The sequence below is a fragment of the Schistocerca americana genome, chromosome 2 (assembly GCF_021461395.2).
Source record: "Schistocerca americana isolate TAMUIC-IGC-003095 chromosome 2, iqSchAmer2.1, whole genome shotgun sequence".
Lineage (NCBI taxonomy): Eukaryota > Metazoa > Arthropoda > Insecta > Orthoptera > Acrididae > Schistocerca > Schistocerca americana.
Genome location: NC_060120.1, coordinates 394825893 through 394851533, shown reverse-complemented (window position 1 = coordinate 394851533; position 25641 = coordinate 394825893). Strand labels below are relative to the sequence as shown.

At 43.5% G+C, this 25641-nt stretch overlaps 2 protein-coding genes across 3 annotated transcripts in view; one reads left to right on the top strand and one right to left on the bottom strand.

The window, feature by feature from the left end:
- Positions 1-25641, top strand: part of LOC124594106 (vacuolar protein sorting-associated protein 18 homolog) — a 262862-nt gene that overhangs the window by 149362 nt on the left and 87859 nt on the right. The gene's annotated exons all lie outside the window — the stretch shown is intronic.
- On the bottom strand, positions 13522-18427 carry LOC124594108 (cuticle protein 7-like). Its single transcript, XM_047132460.1, has 2 exons — positions 18276-18427; positions 13522-14363 (listed from the first exon to the last, which is right to left on the bottom strand). Exons 1-2 carry the CDS (start codon positions 18285-18287, stop codon positions 13644-13646), a joined length of 732 nt encoding a protein of 243 aa, XP_046988416.1. The 5' UTR covers positions 18288-18427; the 3' UTR covers positions 13522-13643.

The window sequence follows — 25641 nt, the reverse complement described above, 5'->3', positions numbered from 1 at the left end:
TCTTTTTCCGACCGCAGTAATGTCGGAGATTTGATGTTTTACCGGATTCCTCATATTCACGGTATACTCGTGAAATGGTCGTACGGGAAAATCCCCACGCCATCGCTACCTCGGAGATGCTATGTCCCATCGCTCGTGCGCTGTCTATAACACCACGTTCACTCACTTAAGTCTTGATAATCTTCCATTGTAGCAGCAGTAACCGATCTAACAACTGCGCCAGACACTTGTTGTCTTACATAGGCGGTGCTGACGGCAGCGCCGTATTCTGCTAGGTTAGTCAGACCTTAATTGCTTTCTAGTTCTGTTATTATTAACAGAGTTGTGTTGACAGGTGGATTATTACTGGAAGTAAAAATGAACTACCATCTACTGTTGCTTTCCTACTTAGTAAGAAATAATCCCATTACAAGTTTTGAAACGACACTTTAATCTTCAGACGACTATTCATGTTCATTTTGTATCATCTACATTGTGGTGTTCACAAGATTTCGGCGGTTCTGCCTGCAGTAAAACTTTCTTGCAGCTGGTGACGGTGTCTTACAGCAAACACCGATACTGGGAAATGGATTTGTCATTTTTAACAGACCTAATGACGAGCTGGAAGTGCATAACTAGCTTTGTAAGTGGATAAATGACTTCTTTTGTGTTACTTATGTCAAAATCCCTTGTCGTTAACTGATTTCGTTTTCAGATGTACGCGTACTCGGCAGAAATGGCGAAACTTTAGGGTACAAAATTTATAGAAAACCCTCTCATACACATGCACAAATACCAACAAAGGGAAAACAGGTGATCATTGTTGGACTAACCTAATAGAAGTTGAGAACCGAGCAAGTAAACCCACCCAAGAAATACACTTTGATTACAGCTTTTAATGCGTTGTAGTGTAAAGCAAGATGAGAGAGAGACAGTATTTGTGTGTCCATATGACCGTTAAGGAGGTGAAACAGTCCCTTTGGAGAAAAAAAAAGTTTAGTATTTCTGAATAAATACCGTTGAGACAGTAACAACTATGAAAAACATTTTAAAAAGTTCTATAGTTAGTCGTGGACAAAACGAGCGAGACCCCTCGCCTCTTCGTTATGCCGATCCGCACGGCTTTAAAGTCTGCTACACAGCATAACAGGCAAGGCGACGAAGTGCTACCAACATACTATGCAAGTTCGCTCAGCTGATGTGCTGGAGAAGCTCGCGCTCCGAAGACGCTACAGCATCGTCTGCCACCACTTCGTGAAAAACGAAATACCTCAAGTATAAGCCAATGTGTTGTATTCGCATATCTGTGGCTATGACTTGGATCTAAAGTGTGGTTAGGATATTACGTATGCCCAGGTTGCGAATCTAACATCATGAATAAAGACAAGGGGAAATGAATTAGGCGTCCTTCCTCTTCCGTAACATCAGATATATTTTAGGTATTCTTTCTTAAATAAACTGCACAGAAAATCATTCACCAGAACTGAATAACTTTTTAGTAACAGCAGATGATATTAACAGCTTGCCGGCGCGGATTAGCCGTGGGCTCAACGGCGTCATATCCCGGACCGCGCGGCTGCTTGCGCCGTCAGTTCGAATCCTTCCCCGGGCATGGATGTGTGTTAGGTTAGGTAGGTTGAAGTAGATCTAGGTCTAGGGGACTGATCAGTTTGGTGGAATAGTTCTTAGAGTCATTTTTTGACCTTTAGTGTAAATTTTCTTTATACAAACGGACGTATCTATAGATTGCGTTGACATAGCTCACTTTTTTACACCTCCAAGGGACCCTGTACCGCAGGAAGTACGATACATTTCCGCTTATTATGTCCACCCGTACTCGAGGTAAACGGGTTTTAAGGGTTGGGTAGACAGATAGACGGTCAAGAAAGTGAGACTAGTAGGGTTCCATTTTTACCGATTTTCGTGACGAAATCCTAACAAAGAAAATAACTACCACAGTTACTGAAGATGAGGGCCGCATAATAATTCCGCCTACTCTTTATTCTAAATGTTCTAGTTGCAGTCGATACATCAGCATATTAATCGTAACTACGCTTTCGATCCAAATCACGTTTACAGGAATGCAAATAAAATCCATTTGCCTATACGCGTGGTAATTCGATCCCACTATTAATACCACCGCGTTTTAGATGTGAGCATTCCCATTGCTTGCTACCTTAAGGAACACTTCGGCTAATGAACGTTTTCTGGCTGTGGCACGTCTAATGCAGAAATCTAAACATTGTAGAATACGTTTGGCAGCTACGTCGCCGTTTGTTTCCTGGGGTGGTGCAGAATTATCCTACTAAATTTACTCGCTAATAACAGTTTGTTGTTATTTCGATAAACATCCAGAATGATTGTCTCATAAGCGGTGACATAAAGATAGACAATTCATATTTTTGAGTCCAGAAAGCTCTGTGCAACAGAAACTGCAGATAATTTTGGCATTTTCATTGCGAAATTGCCGGATTATTCATGTCTGGGGTAATCATAGAGGGCTATTTGCCTGGGTTGTCTGCTAGCGTAGTGAAAGGTACTTGCTACTGCAAGGGAGGTGCCGGCCGGAGTGGCCGAGCGGTTCTGGGCGCTACAGTCTGGAACCGCGCGACCGCTATGGTCGCAGGTTCGAATCCTGCTACGGGCATGGATGTGTGCGATGTCCTTAGGTTAGTTAGGTTTAGGTAGTTCTAAGTTCTAGGGGACTGATGATCTCAGCAGTTAAGTCCCATAGTGCTCAGAGCCATTTTTTGCAAGGGAGGTCTGGTTTGTTTTCGGTTCTAATCTCGTTGGAGGCAGATAGACTATCAGTAAAGGAATTTTAAGAAATTCTCGCACCCCGAATACGTTTTATTGCTACCTTTATTCTGTACCGGCGCCCCATGGATGTCGATATAAAACTCGTAGAATTTCATACTTGTTGCTGCCTTTTTTCCGCTTCTGTCAATGACTGAATTGACTTAAGTGTGGCACTGAATGATTTTTAACTGAATTTCGTTATGATTCTTCACGCATTGCTAAATTTGCACACTTTCATGGTAGGTCAGCAACGGTAATCCAGTATGACTGGTCTGAACGTTGGCACAGACCATTTCGCCGCCGAATGCGCATTATATTTTGCTAATTCGTAACGATCTGGGATACTTTGTCTTACTAAAACGGTTATGTTATCTCGATAAGCTGAAATTCATTTTTATTAGTACAGTTCATACTAATTAGCGTTTCTTCTTTCATTTATATCTTATATTTAGGTGTTGTGGTTAAGACACTACTCAGCATTGATATAGTCTTACACATGATTGAAAACAGTCTGACAAATTTCGGATAGTTTTTCAGTTTCACGTCTGTGCATAGTATGTTGGTAGCACTTCGTCGCCTTGCCTGTTTGCTGTGTAGAAGACTTTAAAGCTGTGCGGATCAGCATAACGAAAAGGCGAGGGGTCGCGCTCGTTTTGTCCACGCCTCTACCTTACAACGGTGCACCAAGATTTGTCGAAAAAGTAATTTTTTTCGAAATCTCCTCCCGCTCACTATTTTATTTTTTATTTCGACATTTTACTGATAGCGAAACGTGTATAATCATTACTACCAAATTGTCATATACGATGAAGTGGTGTTCCAAAGACGTATGTGCTTATGCGTGTCGGGCGAAATGAAAGTGCATTCAGCAAATATTTTTATTTTATTTATTTATTTTTGTTTTTACCCGAACAGTTCTACACTTGTGCTATTTAAGACTTTCCCGACGTAGTAACTGCTTCCTTGGTTCGCGGGCGTCGCGTCGGATAATGTCGTGGAAGCCGCACAATATTTCACTAGACAGCTGCTCGTTGTCTTCAGGTGCTGACTGACGTGTTACTGCAATGGCTCGCCAATATACGGTATACGCTGGCTCGCTAGAGAAGCGCAGGCGCCAAGATTTAAGGTTATAACGTCATCGTAGACGAATCATAGAGCACGGCGACTTCCAGTGGCCCCTGCCGTACAAACAGGCCACGGGCTTCTCATTCGCGACGCGGGAAAAGCGCGGTCATAAATAGCGGCATAGCGCGCGTGCGGGCAGCGTGTTGGCGCCCAATTTAAATGTGCGGACATTGTTTATTCGTATGTGTTCACTCGGATTCGTTTGACTGCGGCCGACGATGCCTTACTACCGCCAGTGCTGGTTCCCATGCCTTGCTGAGTTGAAATTCCTTGTCTCTATTGATCAGGTCGTTACTTATATGAATTTTGACTGTTTCTTTAAGGTGGAATCCCAGTACGTGGAAGCGGACGAAAGGATCTTTGTCTCTCCGTAGTTCATGCTGTGTCCCGTGTCAAGACAGTGTTCAGCCACAGCAGACTTTGCTGGCTGACCCAGGTTGGTGTGACGTCTGTGCTCAGTACATCTATCCTTAACAGTGCGAAATGTCTGGCCAATGTATGATTTACCACACTGGCACGGGATTTTATATATCCTTGGTCTCCTTAGACCTAGGTCGTTTTTAACAAAACCCAGCGTAGTTTGTACTCGTGCTGGAGGGCGGAAGACACGTTTTATTTGATGTTTTTTGAACAACCCGCCTATCTTAAAGGACACGCCGCCAACGCAGGGTAGTAAAACCATCCTCGCGGAGTATTCCGTTTCTTCTGGCTGTTCTAGAGCTTTAGTGCGAGAAGGTTTAAATGCACTACGGATCTGTATATCAGAGTACCCGTTTTGTGCAAACAGGAGCGAAGATGGCTAAGCTCTGCTGATGAGCTCCCTGCATCAGAGATAATTCTGGCCGTAAGAACGAGAGTCCGCAACACGCCACTGCGTTGAGATGCGTGACGGCAGCTCGTACCACGTATATATAGGTCAGTGTGAGTCGGTTTGCGAAACACACTGTGACCCAAGGAACCATCTTCTTTTCTGTGGACCATGACATCAAGAAACGGGACCTCTCCCATTTTTTTTCCACTTCCATGGTGAAGCAAATGCTGGGATGGAGGGAGTTTAGATGTTCCAGAAATGCAGGAAGCGTTGCTGCTCCGTGTGGGCAAACAACAAAAGTGTCGTCCATATATCTACACAAATATTTAGGTTTCAACACCGCTGACTAACGTGCTTTATCCTCGAAGTCTTCCGTAAAAAGGTTAGCTACTATGGGATACAAAGGGCAGAGCAGAGCAGTGAAAAGATTGGACGTGTCTTGTTAGGAATGTATAAGATGAACATCAACAAAAGCAAAACAAGTATAATGGAATATAATCGAATGAAATCAGGCGATTCTATGGGAGTTAGATTTGGAAACGAGACACTAAAGTGACGGGTTAATTTTGCTATTTTGGCAGCAAATTAACTGACGGGCCTAAGTGCAGAGGATATAAAATGTAGACTGGCAATAGCAAGAAAAGTCTTTCTGAAAAAGACAACTCTGTTAACATCTCATAGCAATTTAAGTATTGGGGTGTGTGTTTTGGAGATACGTGTGTGGAGTGTAGCCGTTTACGGAAATGAAAGGTGGACGATAAGAGGTTTAAACAAGAAGAGAATAAAAGCTTTTGAAGTTTAATAACACAGAAGATTTCTGATGGTTAGTAGACTATCGAATAACTAATTAGGATGTACTATATCGAGTTGAGGGATTGAGGGACATAGACTTTTATGACATAAATTGACTAAAAGAAAGGATCGGTTGATAGGACGTATCCTGAGGCATCAAGGAATCGTCAGTTTAGTAGTCATGGAAGTTCGAAAACAGTAAGCAGGTCCAAATGGGTGTAGGTTGAAGTAGTTATCCAGAGAGAAAAAAAAATGGTTTGCACAGGACAGATTAGCGTGGAGAGCTGTATCAAACCAGTCTTCAGACTGAAGACCACTGCAACAGCAAAATACTGAAATTACTAACGCATATAACAATGAGAGTTTGACTGGGACAGAGGGGGTGGAGGGCGGGATTCTTAAGAGTCTACATTAGTGCAGAAGAGGAATCTGGTAGCCAGGCACAAACGCAACACCTTCTCAGAAATGCTATCTTGTAGCGTGAGACTGATATGTCTGTTCACGTTGCTGAGCTGTCTGCACGTCAGGCTGACAAATGGAGCCAAGGATTTTTACTTTGTACATCTGGGGCGTGGTCACCTTACTGTGAGCAGGAGGAAGGAGGAGCTATTTAAAAGTGTGGCGGACCTGATATTAACGACAAGAGGAGAAAATATGCCGACACCATCGGCATCCAGTACTCCCAGAACCGTCACACAGTGACCGTGGCAGAAGATTAAGGAACCACTAGTCGGTCGGTACAAGTCATGCCGCTGAGTTTGGCAACACAGTGTCATAAATTGCCTGACGAATCGTCCCTAGTGTCGGAACAAGGAGAAACTGCACCAAAGCTGCATACATAGTCGCACTCGATAAGGCACAGAACACTTATTACTTCTGTTTACTACAGAGTTTAAGCTTTGTGTGGTCGTTAGAAGGAAGGATATTGCTGTGTGATACACTGCTACTTGAAACTTACAGGCGTAACGTATGTTCGCTGAAACACTGGAGACGCATAGAAACTGGTACACCTGCCTAATATCGTGTAAAGCCCCCGCGAGCACGCAGAAATGCCGCAACACGACGTGGCATGGACTCGACTAATGTCTGAAGTAGTGCTGGAGGGAACTGACCCCATGAATCCTGCAGATCTGTCCGTAACTCTGTAACAGTACGAGGGGATGGAGGTCTCTTCTGAACAGCACGTTGCAAGGCATCCCAGATATGCTCAACAATGTTCATGTCTGGCAAGTTTGGTGGCCAGCGGAAGTGCTTACACTCAAAAGAGTGTTCCTGGAGCCACTCCGTTGCAAATCTGGACATGTGGGGTGTCGCATTGTCCTGCTCAGTTGCCCAAGTTCGTCGGAATGCACAATGGACCTAAGTGGATGCAGGTGATCAGAAAGGATGCTTACGTACGTGTCACCTGTCAGAGTCGTATCTAGACGTATCAGGTGTTCCATATCACTCCAACCGCACACTTTCCACACCATTAAAGAGCCACCACCAGCTTGAACAGTCCCCTGCTGAGACACAGGGTCGATGGCGCATGAGGTTGTCTCCATACCCGTACACGTCCATCCACTTGACACAATTTGAAACGAGATTCATCCGACCAGGCAACAATTTTCCAGTCGGCACAGTCAAATGTCGGTGCTGGCGGGCCCAGGCGAGGCGTAAAGCTTTGTGTCGTGCAGTCATCAGGGTACACGAGTAGGCCTTCGGATCCGTAAGCCCAAATCGATTATGTTTCGTTGAATGGTACCTTACGCTGCCTCTAGTTGATGGCCGAGCATTGAAATCGGCAGCAATTTGCAGAATGGTTGCACTTCTGTCACGTTGAACGATTCTCTTCAGTCGTCGTTGGTCTCTTTCATGCAGGATCTTTTTTTGGCCTCAGCGATGTCGAAGATTTGATGTTTTGGCGGATTCCTCATATTCACGATACTCTCTGAAAATGGTCGTACGAGAAAATCCCCATTTGATCGCTATCTCGAAGATGCTGTGTTCCGTCGCTTGTTCGCCGACTATAAAACCACGTTCAGACTCATTTAAATCTTGATAACCTGCCACTGTAGCAGCAGTAACCGACCTAACAACTGCACCAGATACTTGTTGTCTTATATAGGCTTTGCCGACCGCAGCGCCGTATTTGCCTGTTTACATACGTCTTTATTTGAATTCGCATGCCTATGCCAATTTCTTTGGCGCTTCAGTGTATTTCCACCGTTGTCAGCCACGTTTTGTAAAAGAATGTACCTGCTGGTACATTATCTTGCAATGTTGTGCCATTTTTATGTGCAAAAACACCAGCACAGTCATTACTTATCAGTAACAGCTCTTCAATGCGTTATGTTCTACTTTTTAGTGACACAAGTGAATGAGTGTCTCAGTGGCTAGAGGGTGTCAGGCAACGAATTCAAAGGTATGTGGGTTCAGTCATCATGCGGTCGGAGTATTTTTTTCTGTCACGTATCGCATCTTTCAGTCCTGGCAAAGATTTGTAAATCGACGTTGAAAAACAATACCGCGTAACTGACTCTGTCGATGTGCCGCGTTCAGCCAAATGGACGCACAGCCACAGCGCATCACCTGTTATTGCAAACTACGGTTTACTAGTTTTGCTACAGTATATAAATGGCGTAGCAAGTGGTAGGATTACCGGTCGGACTAGTAGCATTGGTAGGAAAAGGAACATAAATGAATGTGTGTGAAGCAACTGAGAGTCGGCGACTTCCCTTTGTTTTTTGTTTATTTGTTTTTCAGATAATTAGAACCGCAGATCGTTCAGTGTTAGTCCAGTGTGTAGTCTGTATTCCTACAAAATATAAATTGCATTTTATATGTAATAAAAATGAGTTGATCGCGCAAATTTTACGTTTTTATGTAACCAAAGCAGTCATTTTTGATGAAAATACAGTTTACATGCTCAAACATAAAAAAATCTATGATTTTGGTTGTTATTTTGTATCCAATAGAACGCTCTTCATCAAAGGCAAGTTTTCTGTTATTACCGATAAATGCGAAAGTTGTTTATGAAGAACAGAAACATGTTTTATTTAATCTCGTCGACATATCTGATATGTTTCTATTTTGCGGATTTTTTTAAAAATTTTGCCTGTGTGTGGGGGATTGTGTTTTCTAGCGCTATATGATAAACCTGATTTTTTTTAAATTTTTAATGCATCTCTGTTTGATGTTACAAATCAACATTTTTCGAATAAAACCTGAATCAAACATTGACATTTTCAACTTTGCCATAAACACAGTTTATTTTCAGACAACAGACAGGAGAATAACTAAGTATAACAAAATGTTCTATAGGTTACGCAGCTCTTTATTGATCCTCATTCAGTTTCTAGACGGTTAACCACTTCTGGTTTCTGGGGGAATCTAGTAAGACACTGATCCATCCGCAAACAAAGGGATCTAAGTGAGGTAACACCCGATAGGTATGCAAACGTCTAACGTTAAAGTAATGTGGTTATGAGCTTCACTGACCAAGGCTACTAGAAAACCTTGCGTGGTCTACGTTTGTTTTTCATGGTCTACAGTAGCCTACGGTAGTTTTACAACTGTACCTGTTACCTTCATGTTGGAAATCAGTTCTTGACTGAAGACATCAGTTGATGGAAATGCACTGCGTTTCACAAGACGATCTTTTCACCGAGAAAGAAATCGGTGCTTACTTGAAATTAGCATATGAAAGTGATGACATGCTTTTGAGATTGATTGACAGCTTTCAGCCACTGCACGAGTAACTGATCCTCTGTACGTTTCCATTCATTTTCCACAGTTTTCTACTTTTGCAACCACTCTACGGACAACAGCATCGTTGGCGAACAGCCTCACGGACCTCAGTCAATGACAAGACTTTCAGGTCACCTCTGGGATAAGCGTATCTTCCAATCTGCCACAATTAGCAGATGATACGTTTGGCTTAACCGAGTATGTTTGGTTTCACGGAGAATTCCAAGTAGCGTCAGGTCTCCGTTCATGAGGTTTTTACCTAGCATAAATGTTAGAAGCGGCCCATGATGATGTTAATTGAAACAATTCGTGATAATTGTTGCTCAGTGGCTAAGTAGATAGTCGTAGGACCACAAATCAAAGATCTTCCGTTCAGTCCTGTCGATTCTAGGATTATTTCTGTAGTGTTGGCAGAAGAGCCAACACTGTGTTGCTAGAGGAGGCCGAAATGCACGCGTTTAATTACACGCTGACTGGCGTGAGGTCTGGAACAGTTAAGGGAATTAATAGTAGCAAATAAAGTACGTAGTTGATATAATACTTAACTTTAATCCACAATTGGAGAACATTGGTCTGACGGTACAGGCATCACAATATATATAGCAAAGGATTATGGCGCCTTGCTAGGTCGTAGCAAATGACGTAGCTGAAGGCTATGCTAACTATCGTCTCGGCTAATGAGAGCGTATTTGTCAGTGAACCTTTCCTAGCAAAGTCGGCTGTACAACTGGGGCGAGTGCTAGTAAGTCTCTCTAGACCTGCCGTGTGGTGGCGCTCGGTCTGCAATCACTGACAGTGGCGACACGCGGGTCTGACGTATACTACCGGACCGCGGCCGATTTAAAGGCTACCACCTAGCAAGTGTGGTGTCTGGCGGTGACACCACAATTTCTGTTACTTATTTCTTCTTTCATCTCTTGAAATTATTTTTCTATGTGGAAATCACGAAGTTGCACGGTGGTTCGGAGTCCACCTTAAACTGTAGGTCACCCTATATTTGTCTAGGTCAGTCAGTTCAAAAGTCGAAGGACCTCAGCGACGTATCACCTCAACAGGGCCTTCGCAAGTAAAAGTACTGCAGTGTTGTAGTCAATGTCGTGGATGGGAACAGTTTTACCTTAATCGAATGGGATATGGCGACGCACGTTGAAGAAAATCTGTGCTTGCTGCGTCAAAAATAACTTTCTGAGAAAGCTTAATTTAAAACTTTGAAGAAAAGTGCTACATTGAAATTTTACGAGAAAATAAGCTAGTTATCGAATTAATGCTTACCATTATATCTCAGAATACTGTTCAGTTGCACTTTCTGTATTTCATTAGGCTGAGCAAAGAGGAGCGCTTTGAAACTGTCAGGCTTCCTTGTAGTTTGTTAACCATTATCAAGTTTCCGTGATGGGGTAGTAACCCTTCGCTAACCTCCAACCTGGAGGTCCAGTGTTTTTGATTTTGGGGTAACCTTCCTGTAGATAAATTGCTTTCCTTCCAGCTGTCGACGTTCACGTCCCCTTTCTTTAAAAATGTGTAAGGTGAAGTATACGGAGTGGAATGGCAGTGTTCTGTGACACACACATCATCTTCTTCATCAGCGAAGCCCTGCTCGGCTTGGGACATTACCAATAGCTAAGCTCTCTCCCGGCGTGAATTTTAGCATCATATCCACCCCGGCAAGAAGAACGGCATCTTTAGTATGTCCATGAAACACACGTGTGAAGCGTCCCAACTTTTAGGTAATGTAATGTAATTTACTGCCAACAATGTTAACTTGAAATTTAGAGGAAACTTGTATTATTTCAATCTTTTGTAGAAATAATTTTTCAAGTCGTGTTTCCTCAAGTAGTCATTGCATTTTTGATTTGTGTCAGTGTTCTTGGCGACTTGCAAATTGATCATGCAAAGCTCTCTGCCCACATGGGCAGTGCTACTTTAAGGAGGTGTCCACTGGAGGAGCAGAGACCAAAGCGAGGATACAAACCGGAGATCATTTGTATTTCCGTCTCAGTCAGCTTTTTAAGTCTCACATTCTGTCAAGGAACTTCAAACTCCAGCTGTACAAAACACTGATCCAACCCGTAGTGCTTTATGATTGCGAAAGTTGAAGTGTCCGGAGAAAATATTCACGTTTTCTAGTGGGACGTCTTGATGCTTAAGAAAGATCTATGGTTCGGTATAACATTATATGCTGGGGAATTGGGGATCTGGCATAACTGTGAGCTAGATGAGACCTACAACAGCCCAAATGTAGTAGGCCTGATGAGAACGAAACGGCTTGTATGGGCAAGTCATGTCACTCGTATGGACATACATCGATGGCCTTTGAATTCCACTCATTTTATTTCCTGAAGTAGAAACTCATTAAATAGGCCAACGAAAAGATGGACGACTTGGTGCAAGTCGAAGTAGAGGGTGACTGGCGGCAGGAAGCAGGAAATAGAATTCAGTGCAAGAGAAGTCTTGGAGGTACGCGCGGTGCTCTGGGTCTGTTCGCGTAAAGTAAAAAGGCATTCACCCACGGGACGAAAACATTCGTGGACGAGGATCTGATGACGTCATAGTGTGCAATTCCACGCTCCGCTACGGTGCGAAGTGTGAAAGGAAGAATCTTCCATGTCATATTTCAGCCTGGTGGCCAGTCGGATGAAGAATCAGTTTTACGTCAAAGGTAGAACTTTGGAGACGCCGTATTGTATTACAGCATATAGAGTTCAACAGGCATTTGGTGGTTTTTGCATTACAGCGTGCGTGGAATGAATATAAGCTGTTTCAAAGCACCAGCACATTGATGTTCTCTGGAAAATGAGTCGTTTTCGGTACGATTTGTAATAATTAAATGAGAGCAAACTACATGTTGGTAGTTAAAAGCCTGCCATATTTCATGCTTTCTGTTTTATTGACTTGCGTGCTATGTGAGGATACTGTTTCAGTGCTACGGCACAGTGATGATGTATCACAAGCACATCGTTTTTGATACAGTTTGTCATAGTTAAGTTTCAAATAATGGCGTCTGTAGTGACAGCCTTTACACATTGTACGAGGTGTGTGAGAAAAGTAATGAGACTAACGACACTGCGAGCGATCTGCCAACGCTGTGTTGTTGTTCTCGTGTAGACCGGGGTGTTCATCCCTTCCAGGTGCTCAGTGTGAGCTTCAGCTTCACCCAGCCATCACGTGATTTTTGATAGCGCCATTAGTGAAATTGTGTTTTTGTTGCGTGTTAGGAAAATGGAACAGCGATATTTAGAGCAGCGTTATGCCAACAAGTTTAACAAAAAACTTGAGGAATCCGCGAATGTGACCACTGAAAAATAGAAACAGGTCTATGGGGGATATTCCCTACCAAGAACACAAGTTTGTCGTTGGTACAAACCATTTTTGGAAGGCCGAGAACACGTTGAAGGTGAATCTCGCTTAGGGAGACCTTCAGCTTCAAAACCTTGCTCTTTTTTCGCAGTGCGGGTATCGTGCACAAAGAATTTGTTCATCCAGGACAAACTGTCAGTCAAGTGTTGTACAAAGATGTGCTTGAGTGGCTCAGGAAGAAGATGAGTCGAGTGGGACCGGACATTGCAGAAAAATCGATGCTGCATCATGACAACATCCCATGTCACACGGCCACTTCCAACACGGAAATTTTGACCTCAAAAGGCATTCTTCGTGTTAACCCCCTCACCTCCCCCTCCCCATCCCCATCCGCCTGATTTGAGTCCTTTTGACTTCTTTCTTTTCCCGAAATTGAAATGTTGTAAAAGGACATAGTTTAGGGCCGCGCGGGATTCTCCGAGCGGTCTTGGGCGCTGCAGTCATGAACTGTGCGGCTGGTCCCGGCGGAGTTTCGAGTCCACCCTCGGGCATGGGTGTGTGTAAGGTTGTGTAAGCTTAGGGAGCGATCACCTTAGCAGTTAAGTCCCATAAGATTTCACACACATTTGAACATAGTTTAGGTACTCTGGAGAGCATTCAAAATAATGGAACCGACATGTTAAAGACCATATCATTTGAAGCCTTTCAGTGCTGCTATCTTGACTGGGAAAGACGGCAAGCCGGTTTATAGCTGCCGAAGGGAAATACAGTACTTTGAAGGAGACAATATTGTTGTTTCAAAAATAAAGATTGGTAGATAAAAAAAAACAGTATCATCACTTTTCTTACACACTTCATATACCATACAACTGTCGCCCTGATGCAATATTTAAGCCGTGGCGTAGTTGATAGTAACAATGAGAAGTAAACAAGACGATTTGGAATCGACGAACTTTAAGCAGCAAACAGAGAAATAAAAAGAAATGCGCTACTGTAGTGTATAATTATTTATTAAACCCAAAACACACACATACACACAAATGAAGTCGAAGGTAAGTCAACGCAGAGCCGGTATCGAGAAGTCAGTGAGGGGCGGGGTAGGGGAGCGGGTTCAGTCGACCCTGTAGGAGACGGCGTGTCCGGGGTTGTTCACCACCGTGGTGAGGGTCGCCGTCCTCACGGCGGGGGCGGCGGCGACGACGGCGGGGGCAGCGACGGGGGCGGCGTAGGCGACCGCGGGGGCGGCGACGTGGGCGGCGTAGGTCACTGCCGGGGCGGCGACGACGGCGGGCGCGCTGTAGGCCACGGCGTGGGCGACGACGGGGGCGATGCCGCGCTTGGAGCGCGACTTGACGGCCTCGACCTCGGCCAGGTGGGCGGCGCGCGCGGCCACCACCTCGGCGGTATCGGCGACGGCGGTGTGGACGGGCGCGGGCGCCACGGGCAGCGCGTTGCTGGCCACGCGGTAGCCGAGCGCGTCGGCCACGTAGTCGGCGCGCACCACCTCGCCGGTGGGCGCCACGTAGCTGTAGCTACCGATCTTGTTGCCGGCCGCGTCCTGCACGGCGGCGTGCGCCTGCAGGGGCTCCGTGTGGCCGTAGCTGGCCTGTCCCAGCTCGTCCTGCGCGTGGTACTGCGTGCGCAGGCCCACGGGCGCAACGACGCTGACGGCGGGGGCGGCGGCTACAACGCCGTGGTAGGCGGCAGCGTACGGCAGCGCGCCGTAGCCCAGCACTCCGGCCACCGGGCTGTAGCCCAGCGTGTTGTACGCCACCGGCGACACGAAACCGGGCTTCGCCAGCGCGCACGCGGCCACAGCGGAGAGGACCACCTGCATGCAACACACACCACACCACTCAGCTCCCAACTTGTAATGGCCCCATTGTGTGGCCCCGTGGCCCAGTAGCAAATTGTCACGCTGCGAAAACAAACGGCTGGAGTTCTACGTTCATACTCTGCAGAACGGTACTTCATTTCGTACCAGTTATTACAGCTTCTTCCTGTTCCATCTATGTTTTGAGCGCGGAAAGAATGTATGTTTAAATGCCTCTGTGCGCGCCGTAATTAGTCTAATCTTGTCTTTGCGATCCCTACATAAACGATATGTAGAGCGTTGTAGAAATTTTTCAAATAAGTTGTGTGAATGAGCGATGTTTGTTCTTTCGGGCATGTCCGGGCGCTAGGTGGGAGTGTTGGTCAACCGTTAAACATGCCGAGATAGTCGGCGCGTTTGCGATAAACACTGTCTGGGTGGCGCAGTGGTTAACTTGACTTCCTAGTAAGCAGGAGAACCCAGGTTCGAGTCCTGGTCCGGTACACATTTTCACTCGCCGCTGATTCCACATCGCCGGCCGGGGTGGCCGAGCGGTTCTAGGCGCTACAGTCTGGAACCGCGCCACCGCTACGGTCGCAGGTTCGAATCCTGCCTCGGGCATGGATGTGTGTGATGTCCGTAGGTTAGTTAGGTTTAAGTAGTTCTAAGTTCTAGGGGACTGATGACCTCCGCAGTTAAGTCCCATAGTGCTCAGAGCCATTTGATTCCACATCCACAAGTCTCAATGCAGCTGATATCCTTAGTTCCTTCTCTTCCATTTACTTCACCCCCCCCCCCTCTCCCACCTTCAACTTACATAATTTCTAAGTAAGCTCTTCCGGGATTGTTTGCGTCTATCTTCAGGCGTTTGCCAGTTTAAGGGGGCTGCACACGTTCAGTATTTATTCACAATGGTAGTCTGTCGAACCTTCAATATCTTGAAGCAGCCGCACGCCACGAGTGAAATTGACAAAAACTGACAGATGACAGCGCGATTCTACAAGGTTAAGATGCCGAACACTCAAAAGAAAGCGTGTGCTGCAATTATGTTACTAGCTTGCAAGCAACAGAAAAATTGCGAAAAAAAGGAACTGTGTCCGATAATGGTTGAAGAAAAGAAGCGACAGGTCAAATGCTAATTTACTGGCAGATCAGAACCACGTATTCGAAAGATTCCGTGCAAGTTGTTAACGATGACACGAGGTAAAATAGAGAAGCAAAATACGTTAATGTGAGAGGCAGGTGCAGTCGACGAGAGATTAGGAATAATGAGATTGCTGACAACAGGCAGATTATTCGAATGCTCGAAAAAACACAGTTGATAAAAGAAACACAGCTAACAAAAAGTCTATGAAGTAATATCTGCCTGCAAGGATATGTTGATGCAATTAACATAAAACATTATTTTTACGTTTTCTAAAAAACTTGGTAAAATTGACACGCATTTCGCAGACCTCTTACTAGTCAGTGCAGATATATGGGGTATTTTTTGAAGTGAAAGCATTTCTCCAAGCTGCTATTTGATTCACCAACCTACACTACCTTTTCAAATAAGTAAAATGAGCGGTGTCATAGAGAATCATCCGTTGACTATCCTAAAGGGGTGTCTACAATGATTATCCTCACAGATGTCCATTAAAATTGTTTTGTGTTGAAAGACAACTTGAAGAATTAAATCTGAGGTACGATATGCACAAAGCCGAACTGTAAAGATAAACGGTGCACACTAACGCCGTGTGGCTGCTTCATGAAGCTGTGTCAATACCCGAATGGAGAATATTGCAAACTGTCATTTCTCGACATCGCATGTTCAGTAGATATTGCCAACACTAAGAATATTTCGCGGGACATCATACTGCTCCTCAGTATTTCTAGTATTGACAATACATAGATACGCGCCCTGAGACGGTCAAAATAGTGATGATGGTTTGACAAAATAATTGAAGGTCTGAGGGTTTCTTGAGTTTCTTCGGCCGCTCTGTGACTCTCTCCCTTGGGGCAGAGAAGCCGGTGACTATTTGTGCTGCCCTTCCCTGTATACGTCAATGTCCCCTGTTAATCTATTTGGTATGAGTCCCATACACTTGAGCAGTATTCTAGGACAGATCAACAGTGTTTGGTGAGCAGTCTCTTTTACAGAATGACCGCATTTCCCTACCATTCTGCGCATCAACCGAAGTATGCCACCTGCTTTAATTACGAGTGAACCTATGTGATCATTTCTTTTCACAACTCTACAAATTCATGCATCCAGTTATTTGTACGACTTCGCCCGTTCCATCTTGGCGCATTGATATTATAGGAAAATTTTACAGTTCTGCATATTCAAAGCTAGTTACCAATTTCTGCACCACTTAGAAATGTTAACAAGATCTTCTCAGTAGTTGTGCTGATGTTCCTAGGGTTTTTTCTCTTACTTATTAATTCTTTCACCTCTGGCAGTGATTTCTTAATTTTAAAAAATCCGGTATTATACTGTGCTTTGGCGTCCACGTTGTACTGTGCTTTCCAAACAAAAAATTGCCACAAGCATTGAGCACAGGTTCCCGATCTAAACTCCATGGCAATTCGAAGTTTGTTACTTGATGTTTATAGAATAAGTTTATGCATAATGCGCGTCAGACAAACATGTAAATTTAACTATTACATAGAAAAAGCACTGTGCTTGTCCTACATTGACTGGCGTGTTTGCTCGTAGCGATGCCGAGCGAGAGATAGTAGCAAAATATTTTCAGTAAGGACAGCAAGAAAAGTTGCATGATGATTGTAGACTCGAATACTGAAAGGCTTCGGTTAGTCTCTAACCTGTGGTCCTTATGATTTTAATTCGGCACCTCACGGTTGTTCAGAGTATTTCCTTTACTAGGAATATATGTGTGGTATTGGTTGAGCAGCACATGGTGTTTTAAACAATGATATTGCCACTGCAGGCATTACGATTGACTGTTAAGAAAGGCTAGTACCTGTAGCATTACGATTGAATGGAAATGGTACTCCACATTGGTTATGAGCATGAAATGATTACCTTTTAAGGTGCACTACGTTGTACCCCAGTAAGGTATAATTGGGATAGATGCTTGCAAAGTGTTCTGTCTCGAACCGATCTGCAGGGATTTGACACGATTGAAGTTGAGCGAATTTCCAACCTTTACATAGAATTAAATATTCCAGCGATAGTGATCTCATAAAAGATACTGTGTCTTCGAGTAAAATAGTTGTCTGTCGTTGGTAATCATTCTTCGCTTCGTTATCTGTGCGTCATTTAACTAATGTGCACACGTTTTATGGACGTAACGAATCTCACACAGTGCACTAAAAGTGTCGAAGTGTTTCTGAAGAGGTCTGCGTTAGATACCGTACTTCGTGTTTTTAGAAAGTTTTTACTAAGTCATTTATTCAGCTGAAGTTCTCTGGGATGAATATGCTCCATTGTTGAGATAATGTACCGAAATTTATGCGCTGAACCTGAAGAACTACACTGAATGTGCTATAAGCACCTGAAAGGTTTCATTTTGTTTTGTTACATTTAGTCGACGTTACTTGAAATAACTACGTGATACTGCAATTTTTTTTAGGTGTGTGTGACATTTAATTTCTCCTCGTGTCTTCTACAATCGTTGTTTATGGCGAAGAATTCGGGAAATCAAAAAGACTCATTTGCCGTACTATTATAATAATAATTTGCTGAAATAGTTGACAGACTCCAAAATTTGTCGTTTTTCGCGGAAGCTGCTACCATCAGTGTAAATGATGTCCCTCTACGAATATATATAAACGTTATTTTAAGAGAACTTCTCTTCCAACTTCAGTGAGATGTAATCACACGAGCAAACAAAAGCGGCGGAGTATACCGTGGATGTCCCTGCTATATTAATTACTCGATACATATGACGAAACTTAAAACTTAACAGCGTAAGCGACGACACTTACCAGGAGCTTCATGGTGTGTTTTGTGGTGGACTTTGCTGCCGTAAAGTGCCTCACATTCGGCTGACCACACCTTTATATACCAGTAGCATCCAGTCCACACCCATACGCCAAGGTCGGCCGCTGGACCTTGCAGTGAAACAGAGACTTCCTTAGAGTTCAGGGACCCTCCGCTGGAACTGGACCTGGCGGATTGAATTCAGATCCCCACTCCTCCGTCCTACCCCTCGCGCGTCATGCGGCGGTATGTTCTTACTATAGAAACGACCTACTTGGAAGCGTAACTTCACTTTCCGTACTGTCGTTCCACTTTGTCTTCTTCATTGAAGGAGTTCATATATTGGCAAGTGCTTTGTTGCATTTCATTACTTTGAACAAGTAAGTATGTTAGCTATCGGTTTGCTGCTGAGACAGCGTACATTTAACCATTTTTGATAGGCTGTGAATGAAATTCGAACTAGAGATGCTGGAGTTACTGGAAACACAATGGAGATCTGTGTTTTGGACGACATAACCGCTGAAATGATGCGTAATCTGCAGCGCTATGGTAGCTGTGTGTAGAAAACTGACTAGATGGCATTGGACTGTTCTACCCTTAACTAAACGTCTGTCCGCTTGCTAATGTCGGTGTGCTAATTTAACTAATCGCCTTATTAATCTGAAAACAAATACGGGGAAAACTACGGTGTAAGCTAAAGAGTTTTCACGGATAGTCGCGGTAGCAAAACATGTCTGTACCAAACAACCAGCACGAGTTCCGTATAAATGACGAGTACGAAAGAATCACGTGAGTGAAGCACGTACCGTTTCCGCAAACACGAAATGTTGCAAATTGTGAACGTAGTCGAACAGGTCGATTCAGTCTGCCTAGATGTCTGACCTCCTTTAGATACTGTACCCCGTTCTCGCTGATGATATAGATACAGCCGCACAGAGTATCTTCACTAATGTGTGATTAGTGCTGAATGTTTGATAGTAATGTGTACAGGAGACTGAAAATTGCACGCGAGCGAAATTGATATCGCCGGTGCCGCAAGAAAGCCTAGAGGGATCTTTGACATTCTCAGTATACTGGGTGATCAAAAAGTCAGTATAAATTTGAAAACTGAATAAATCACGGAATAATGTAGATAAGAGGTACAAATTGACACACAGGCTTCGAATGACATGGGGTTTTATTAGAACCAAAAAAATAGAAACGTTCAAAAAATGCCCGACAGATGGCGCTTCATCTGATCAGAATAGCAATAATTAGCATAACAAAGTAAGACAAAGCAAAGATGATGTTCTTTACAGGAAATGCTCAATATGTCCACCATCATTTCTCAACAATAGCTGTAGTCGAGGAATAATGTTGTGAACAGCACTGTAAAGCATGTCCGGAGTTATGGTGAGGCATTGGCGTCGGATGTTGTCTTTCAGCATACCTAGAGATGTCGGTCGATCACGATACACTTGCGACTTCAGGTAACCCCAAAGCCAATAATCGCACGGACTGAGGTGTGGGGACCTGGGAGGCGAAGCATGCCGAAAGTGGCGGCTGAGCACACGATCACCACCAAACGACGCGCGCAAGAGATCTTTCACGCGTCTAGCAATACTTTTTTTTTTTTTGTTCTAATAAAATCTCATGTCATTCCAAGCATATGTGTCAATTTTTACCTCTATCTACATTATTCCGTGGTTTATTAAGTTTTCAAATTTATACTGACGTTTTGATCACCCGGTACTTATTTGATTTATTAGAGAGGGTCAGTAGCGTTCTCAGACTGTTCGCTGATAAGGCTTTGTCTATGGAAAAGTATCGTTACTGGATGACTGAAAGGAAACGCTGAACTAAAAGAACAGTATTTCCAGTTAGTGAATGCCTGGCAAGTATCCTATGAGTGAAGTGCAAGAAGATGGCGATAAATAAGAGAAAAAAACTCTATAATATCGGATAGCAACTTTACTGATAAACGTCTATAAGCTCGTACACCAACACCGTATAAATACATACGAGTAATTCCATATAGCGTTGCGAAAGACGTGAACACGTGAAATTAGTTGGGCAGGCGAATGGAAGACTTAGATTTGGAGTAGAAATCGGGGATAGGGCGATGCTTTCCGTAAGAAAACTCCGTACGGTACGCTGGTGCAACCTGTCCTCAAGTACTGCCTCGGTGTTTGGTGTTCTTGTCTTGGACGCCTGGTAGGAGGTATTGAACGTTTTCCGAGACACTCTGGTAGATACTTTAACTTGTTAGTACAGAACATGAAAATTCGACAGGAACGAAACTGACATCGGGCGTGCCTCAAGAAAGCACAACTCTGGTACCGAGCAAAATTAAATGGCTATCTTTTTATGAAGTCCGTCTTTTTTCTCAGAAACTATCGAAGTTGTAGTTCAATGAAACTGACCATAATTGCTACGTGTAGTGTAGAGTGTGGACTTCGGGCTGTGTTTTTGATGTCGAGAGGGAGAGAGAGAGAGAGAGAGAGAGAGAGAGAGAGAGAGAGAGAGAGAGAGAGAGAGTACTGCATGCTGCCAACTCTCCTTCCTTTGCTGACCAAAATTGGCGATAAAATTCTGTTACCGGTATTCGATTGCTTACTTCTTGCTCTAGAGCCAATTAACTTACGTGCATACAAGCGACCTTTGTTACGTGGGGGGCATGGGGACAGTTTGTGTTAAGATTTCACTGTGTTTCAGGATACTACTCTCTTCTTTTTCTTCCCTTAATCCTCCTTTTCCTTCCCTTCATACCACAATACACTGAATTCTGGATGAAAGTGAGCCACTGAAATCTTTCTTACTTCTGAAGACACTAGACTTCTATTTGGGAAACACAAAGAATTAATTATAGTTCAGCTGCACTAAATATTATTGTACTGGTAAAAAAAGGAAGGTTAACAAATACCATTAAAGAAATATACTAAAATTACGAACCACACGCTTTAGTAACAGAGCAGCCATGCACGTGCGTTTTTGTGATAATAGCGTTCATTGCATAAGTGTTGAAGCCGCCATACTAGAGAATGTTCTACAGCTCTAGCCCATCGCAGAGTATGCATTTTGCTTCATCTCCGTTTTCACCTGTTTCTTTCACACTTTTTCGAACGACATTAATACATAACTTTTATTGTGTGTAGGCGAAAGCCATAAATGCTGTATAGACATAGAACCAAATGTAAATAGATATCACCTCAGAGCAGAATTGAATAGTGTGCCCGTGGAAAGATTGAAGGATATAGTTATAGTATTGTTGTACCCCTTGCTCTGAAAAATGTCTTAATATGAATGTCAGAAAATACTGTTTAATGTGCAATGTATCTAAAGTTTTCTTCATTACTGATGCAGGGAAGTCTGTTAAAACGGCTCTGCGCAATCTAAGTGCCAAGTTAGCTTAAGAAGTTTTGTAACACCATTACAAAACAGGTTCTTGTCATTCTCCAAGTAGGTTAGCTACACAGCTTGTATATATTCGTACGCACATGTATAGAGACATCGTGAAAAATGTGATCCATTAGTTAAACAATGTAGAACACGCAGTAGTGGGCTACAAATTAACAGTAATTAAGCACTTACATGTCGCAGATACTTTGCTACCTGGTATATATATATGTTACCTCTAACGCTAGCTTGTAGCAAAATATTTTTATTTTGTAATATGACGAACGGCACGAGCCAGTTTGGCCACTGACGTTAAGGAAGAGTGTTTACAATTGGTTAGTGATACCTATGTATCCATTAAGGTATGCAACTTAAGGCATTGTGTCCTGTACAGACAATTGTTTCTCCTCCTAACTTATGTTACATTTTTTATATTGCGCCATTGTACAGGGAATTGTTTTTCATACTTTCCCGTGTTGTGCAGGGCGGCTATAATTAACCTGTCACTGCTTGAGCCAGTGTAGGCGGAAAACTTATGTACCTTATGAGTACATAGCGTGATAGGAATTTTGTTCAGACTGTGCGCTGCAGGATCTGCGTCGTTATTAATGTTAGTGTCATGACTTTCTGTTACGCGCCGGTAGGGATGAAACACAAGCATCAGTGTGAATTACGGTTGCAGGCAGTGAGCACGTGTCTGAACAAGGAGAGCAGGGCTTTACTCTTAAGCAAAACAATATCAATAATGCGGCTGCTCTTCTCGAGTAGCGAGCGTTGAAGAAATTTACGGAGAGGTCCTCTTTCTGAACCGGGGTAGAACGTGATTCGAAAGCTCGAATTGACTGGCGATTTGAGAATTGCTCCTGGGAGAGGCCGACGGCCAATTGCACCATAAATAACTGAAGAAGTTACCGTTGCCATGGCTGAGAATGCAATGTGCAATCTTCAAGGAGTACACAAGCGGTTACCGACAGGTGAACATTCCATGGTCCATTGTTCGAAGAGTGCTGCAAACTGTTGTGAAATGGACGCTCTAGTGCGGTTCCAGGCTGTCTTGAATGCAGACGGTCATCGCAATGAGCAACGTTTGCAACCTGGAACGTAAATAATTAACAAATGTTACCCTCTCGTGTGGGAATTAAAATGTGTTGCTTTGGGTGGTATATTCTTTATCCCTTTACCTCATGTCTTAACAAATGTTTCTACAAAGTTCGATTGTCGTACGATCACTTGTTTTTCATGGGTGTCCTATCAAGTAGCGAAAGTTTAATTATAACGACGTTATATTTATTCCACAGATCTGATAATGATGAGAACGAAACTTATCATAAGGAGTAAAAAAATAGAAATAAATATTGGCGATCAAGACGAGTAATTTATTAGCACCGAACATGGTCGTAGATTCCCTAAAGGACTTCATGCCTAACCAGGTTTCCGCGAGATATTACACGTCTTTCTTCAGGTGTACGCCATATCAGATATTTCCGAAGTTCCTTTGCACTCGCTCGAGTCAAACTAACCTATGATAATTTGCGCCGCTCTTCTTTATATAGGGCCTGCGTATTTTTTCCTTCGTTGTCTTAATCCTGCTAGTCGATGTTGGTTCCACACAAGAACGGAGATCACTGGGACAACGCGAGAATACCGCCTTGCTGTCCATGACAAGGTCCTTGTGGAGATTGTTTCGCATTGCTTTCGTGCGATCTATTATGAAGTCTCAAGCCTGTATCCCTAAATTGTGGATGCCTGTGACAAGTGCGTTTGTAGTGTTGTGTTTGCATTGTTACGGATGAGTGTGGAGTGAAAGGGAGAAAAATGCAGAAACCTGACACAAAACCTGCTGCTTTGCAATAACCCAAGGTGTGACGTGGAGGAAGACCTCAACCTCAATAGTGTTTGATGACGTCACTATGATACACTGCGGACAGATCGGAAATTTAATACACGATATTGGGGTAATGTCTGATTATCCTAAACCTCACACCGCTACCTATCTTCCCCCTGCAGACCAAATACCGGCGACGAAAATTTTCTCCGCTACCTAGGCTTGAACAAATTCGACCCGCTCTAAATTCGTCACAGTCACCACCTCCATCTCACCGGCGTGCATTAGCGACCCCACCTGCGGAGGCGTAAAAATGTTCAATTAGGGACCTCTTTCGTAGAGAGATTGCAGCTTCTCTGTTTCTTATCCATGAAAACGATGCGGACGATTGTACGTTTTAGATGACAGCTTGCGCCATGTGTGGTCGTATTACAAACTGAGACTAGTTTGAGTTCGAGAATATAATAAATCTAGAGGTTGTGACTAGACGTAGCTGTCTTATATGACGCATTTTCATAATTTTGCAAAAACAGACATAATGTCTGATGGGATAGCAGCAATCAGTGATTGTATAATGTTACTTATAATCCGTCTTGATTGCAATTTTTTTTTTATTTTCATATGACCGGTTTCGGTTCATCCAGAACCATCATCAGATCTGATATTTCAGTTACAGGAGTAACCCGTCCAAATGCAGCAACTTTCACATGCTGCGTCACAGCATTTTCATAAGTTGTAAAATCTTTTTATTTTCAATCCGAAAGTCTATGTGCTCACTCATAATTCCTCCCTTCTTGGCGCTAGTCTGCTTATGTTGTTTTTTGTCAGCTTTAATTTCATCCGTGAAGTCCTGTCTCGGTCGTCCTCCCTGTCTTCTCCCCCCTATCATTCCTTCAGAGCAGTGAACGGGAATGAATGTTTTCCTTCAAGCATTGACTGTTTTCAGTAAATTCCTTGTCCCTTCTGCTCTCTTAGTACGTGGTGGATCGAGACGCTTACGCTCCGTGCTGTCTTAAGCATTCTCGAAAGATTGCAGTCTTTTATTTTCCGCCACCCCCATCTACCAAGTTTCTTCCTCATACAAGATTATCCTCTCAATACAGCGCTTTAGGAATAGGTTCCTGGCACTGTTTTACCTCAGTAGTGATCTTTTCCAGATAAATGATCCGTTTGCGTCAGCTGTTCTAACTATAGTATGTAATGGACATGCGCCACCCGTTGTGATAACAACTTTCGAGGTACACGAAGCAAGTCACTTGTGCCAGCTTTTCGAGGTGCACGACTGAGTTCTTTTTTTCCATTCATATGCCACTTTCATGATTTTTGTTTCACTTCTGTGGGTCTTCAACTCGCAGTTGTCTATTAAGATGTGATTCATGTAGTAAAGCACCTTCGATGACATTTATGTAGTTACAAGAATCGGAAGGGAGTGGCGGAGACCTTCATTGTACTTGAGTAGGCCAGTTGGAAATGGAATCGAGTATCAGCCAGCAGAAAACAGAATATATGGCTGATGAGAAAGGACGTGAGTAGAGAACGCCGTCCGCAGTGACTTTGGGCAATTATACTTTTGAGAGAGATGTGCAGTTTGATATGTGCAATCAGTAGTCATCCACTAAAATGACATCTCTTATGAAATTAAGCAGAGATTACTAGCAGCCATCAGCGCTTATACTGCATTAAAAAAAAAAACTGTTTTCCCCAAGGCTCTTAACTTGTACCACCAAATTATCCATATATAGCACCACTTATAAGAGCAGGGCTTACGTGTGCCTCGGAAATTTGATTATTAACATCGTAAGATAGAGGAATGCTAGATGTCTTAGAGATGAAGGTACGTCGAAGGATCGTTGGCCCAACCTGTGTTAGAGGGAGATGCATACTGTTTATAAAGATCCACCTACTATAAGAATAGTCAAATCAGTCAGATTGAGGTGGGCGGGGCACGTGGCAGTAACAAAAATGTTAGTAGATGGAAATCCATGGGATCAAAGAAGTGGAATGAACCGAACCAGATGGATATATGGAGATATGGCGGACTTGCAGGAAATGTGCTGTAAGGGATGGAAACCTCGAGCGTTGGATCGTGGTAAATTGCGGGGAACAGATAACGAGGCCAAGGTTCACAATGAACTGCAGTCACAGAAGAAGAAGGAGGAGGAGGAGGAGGA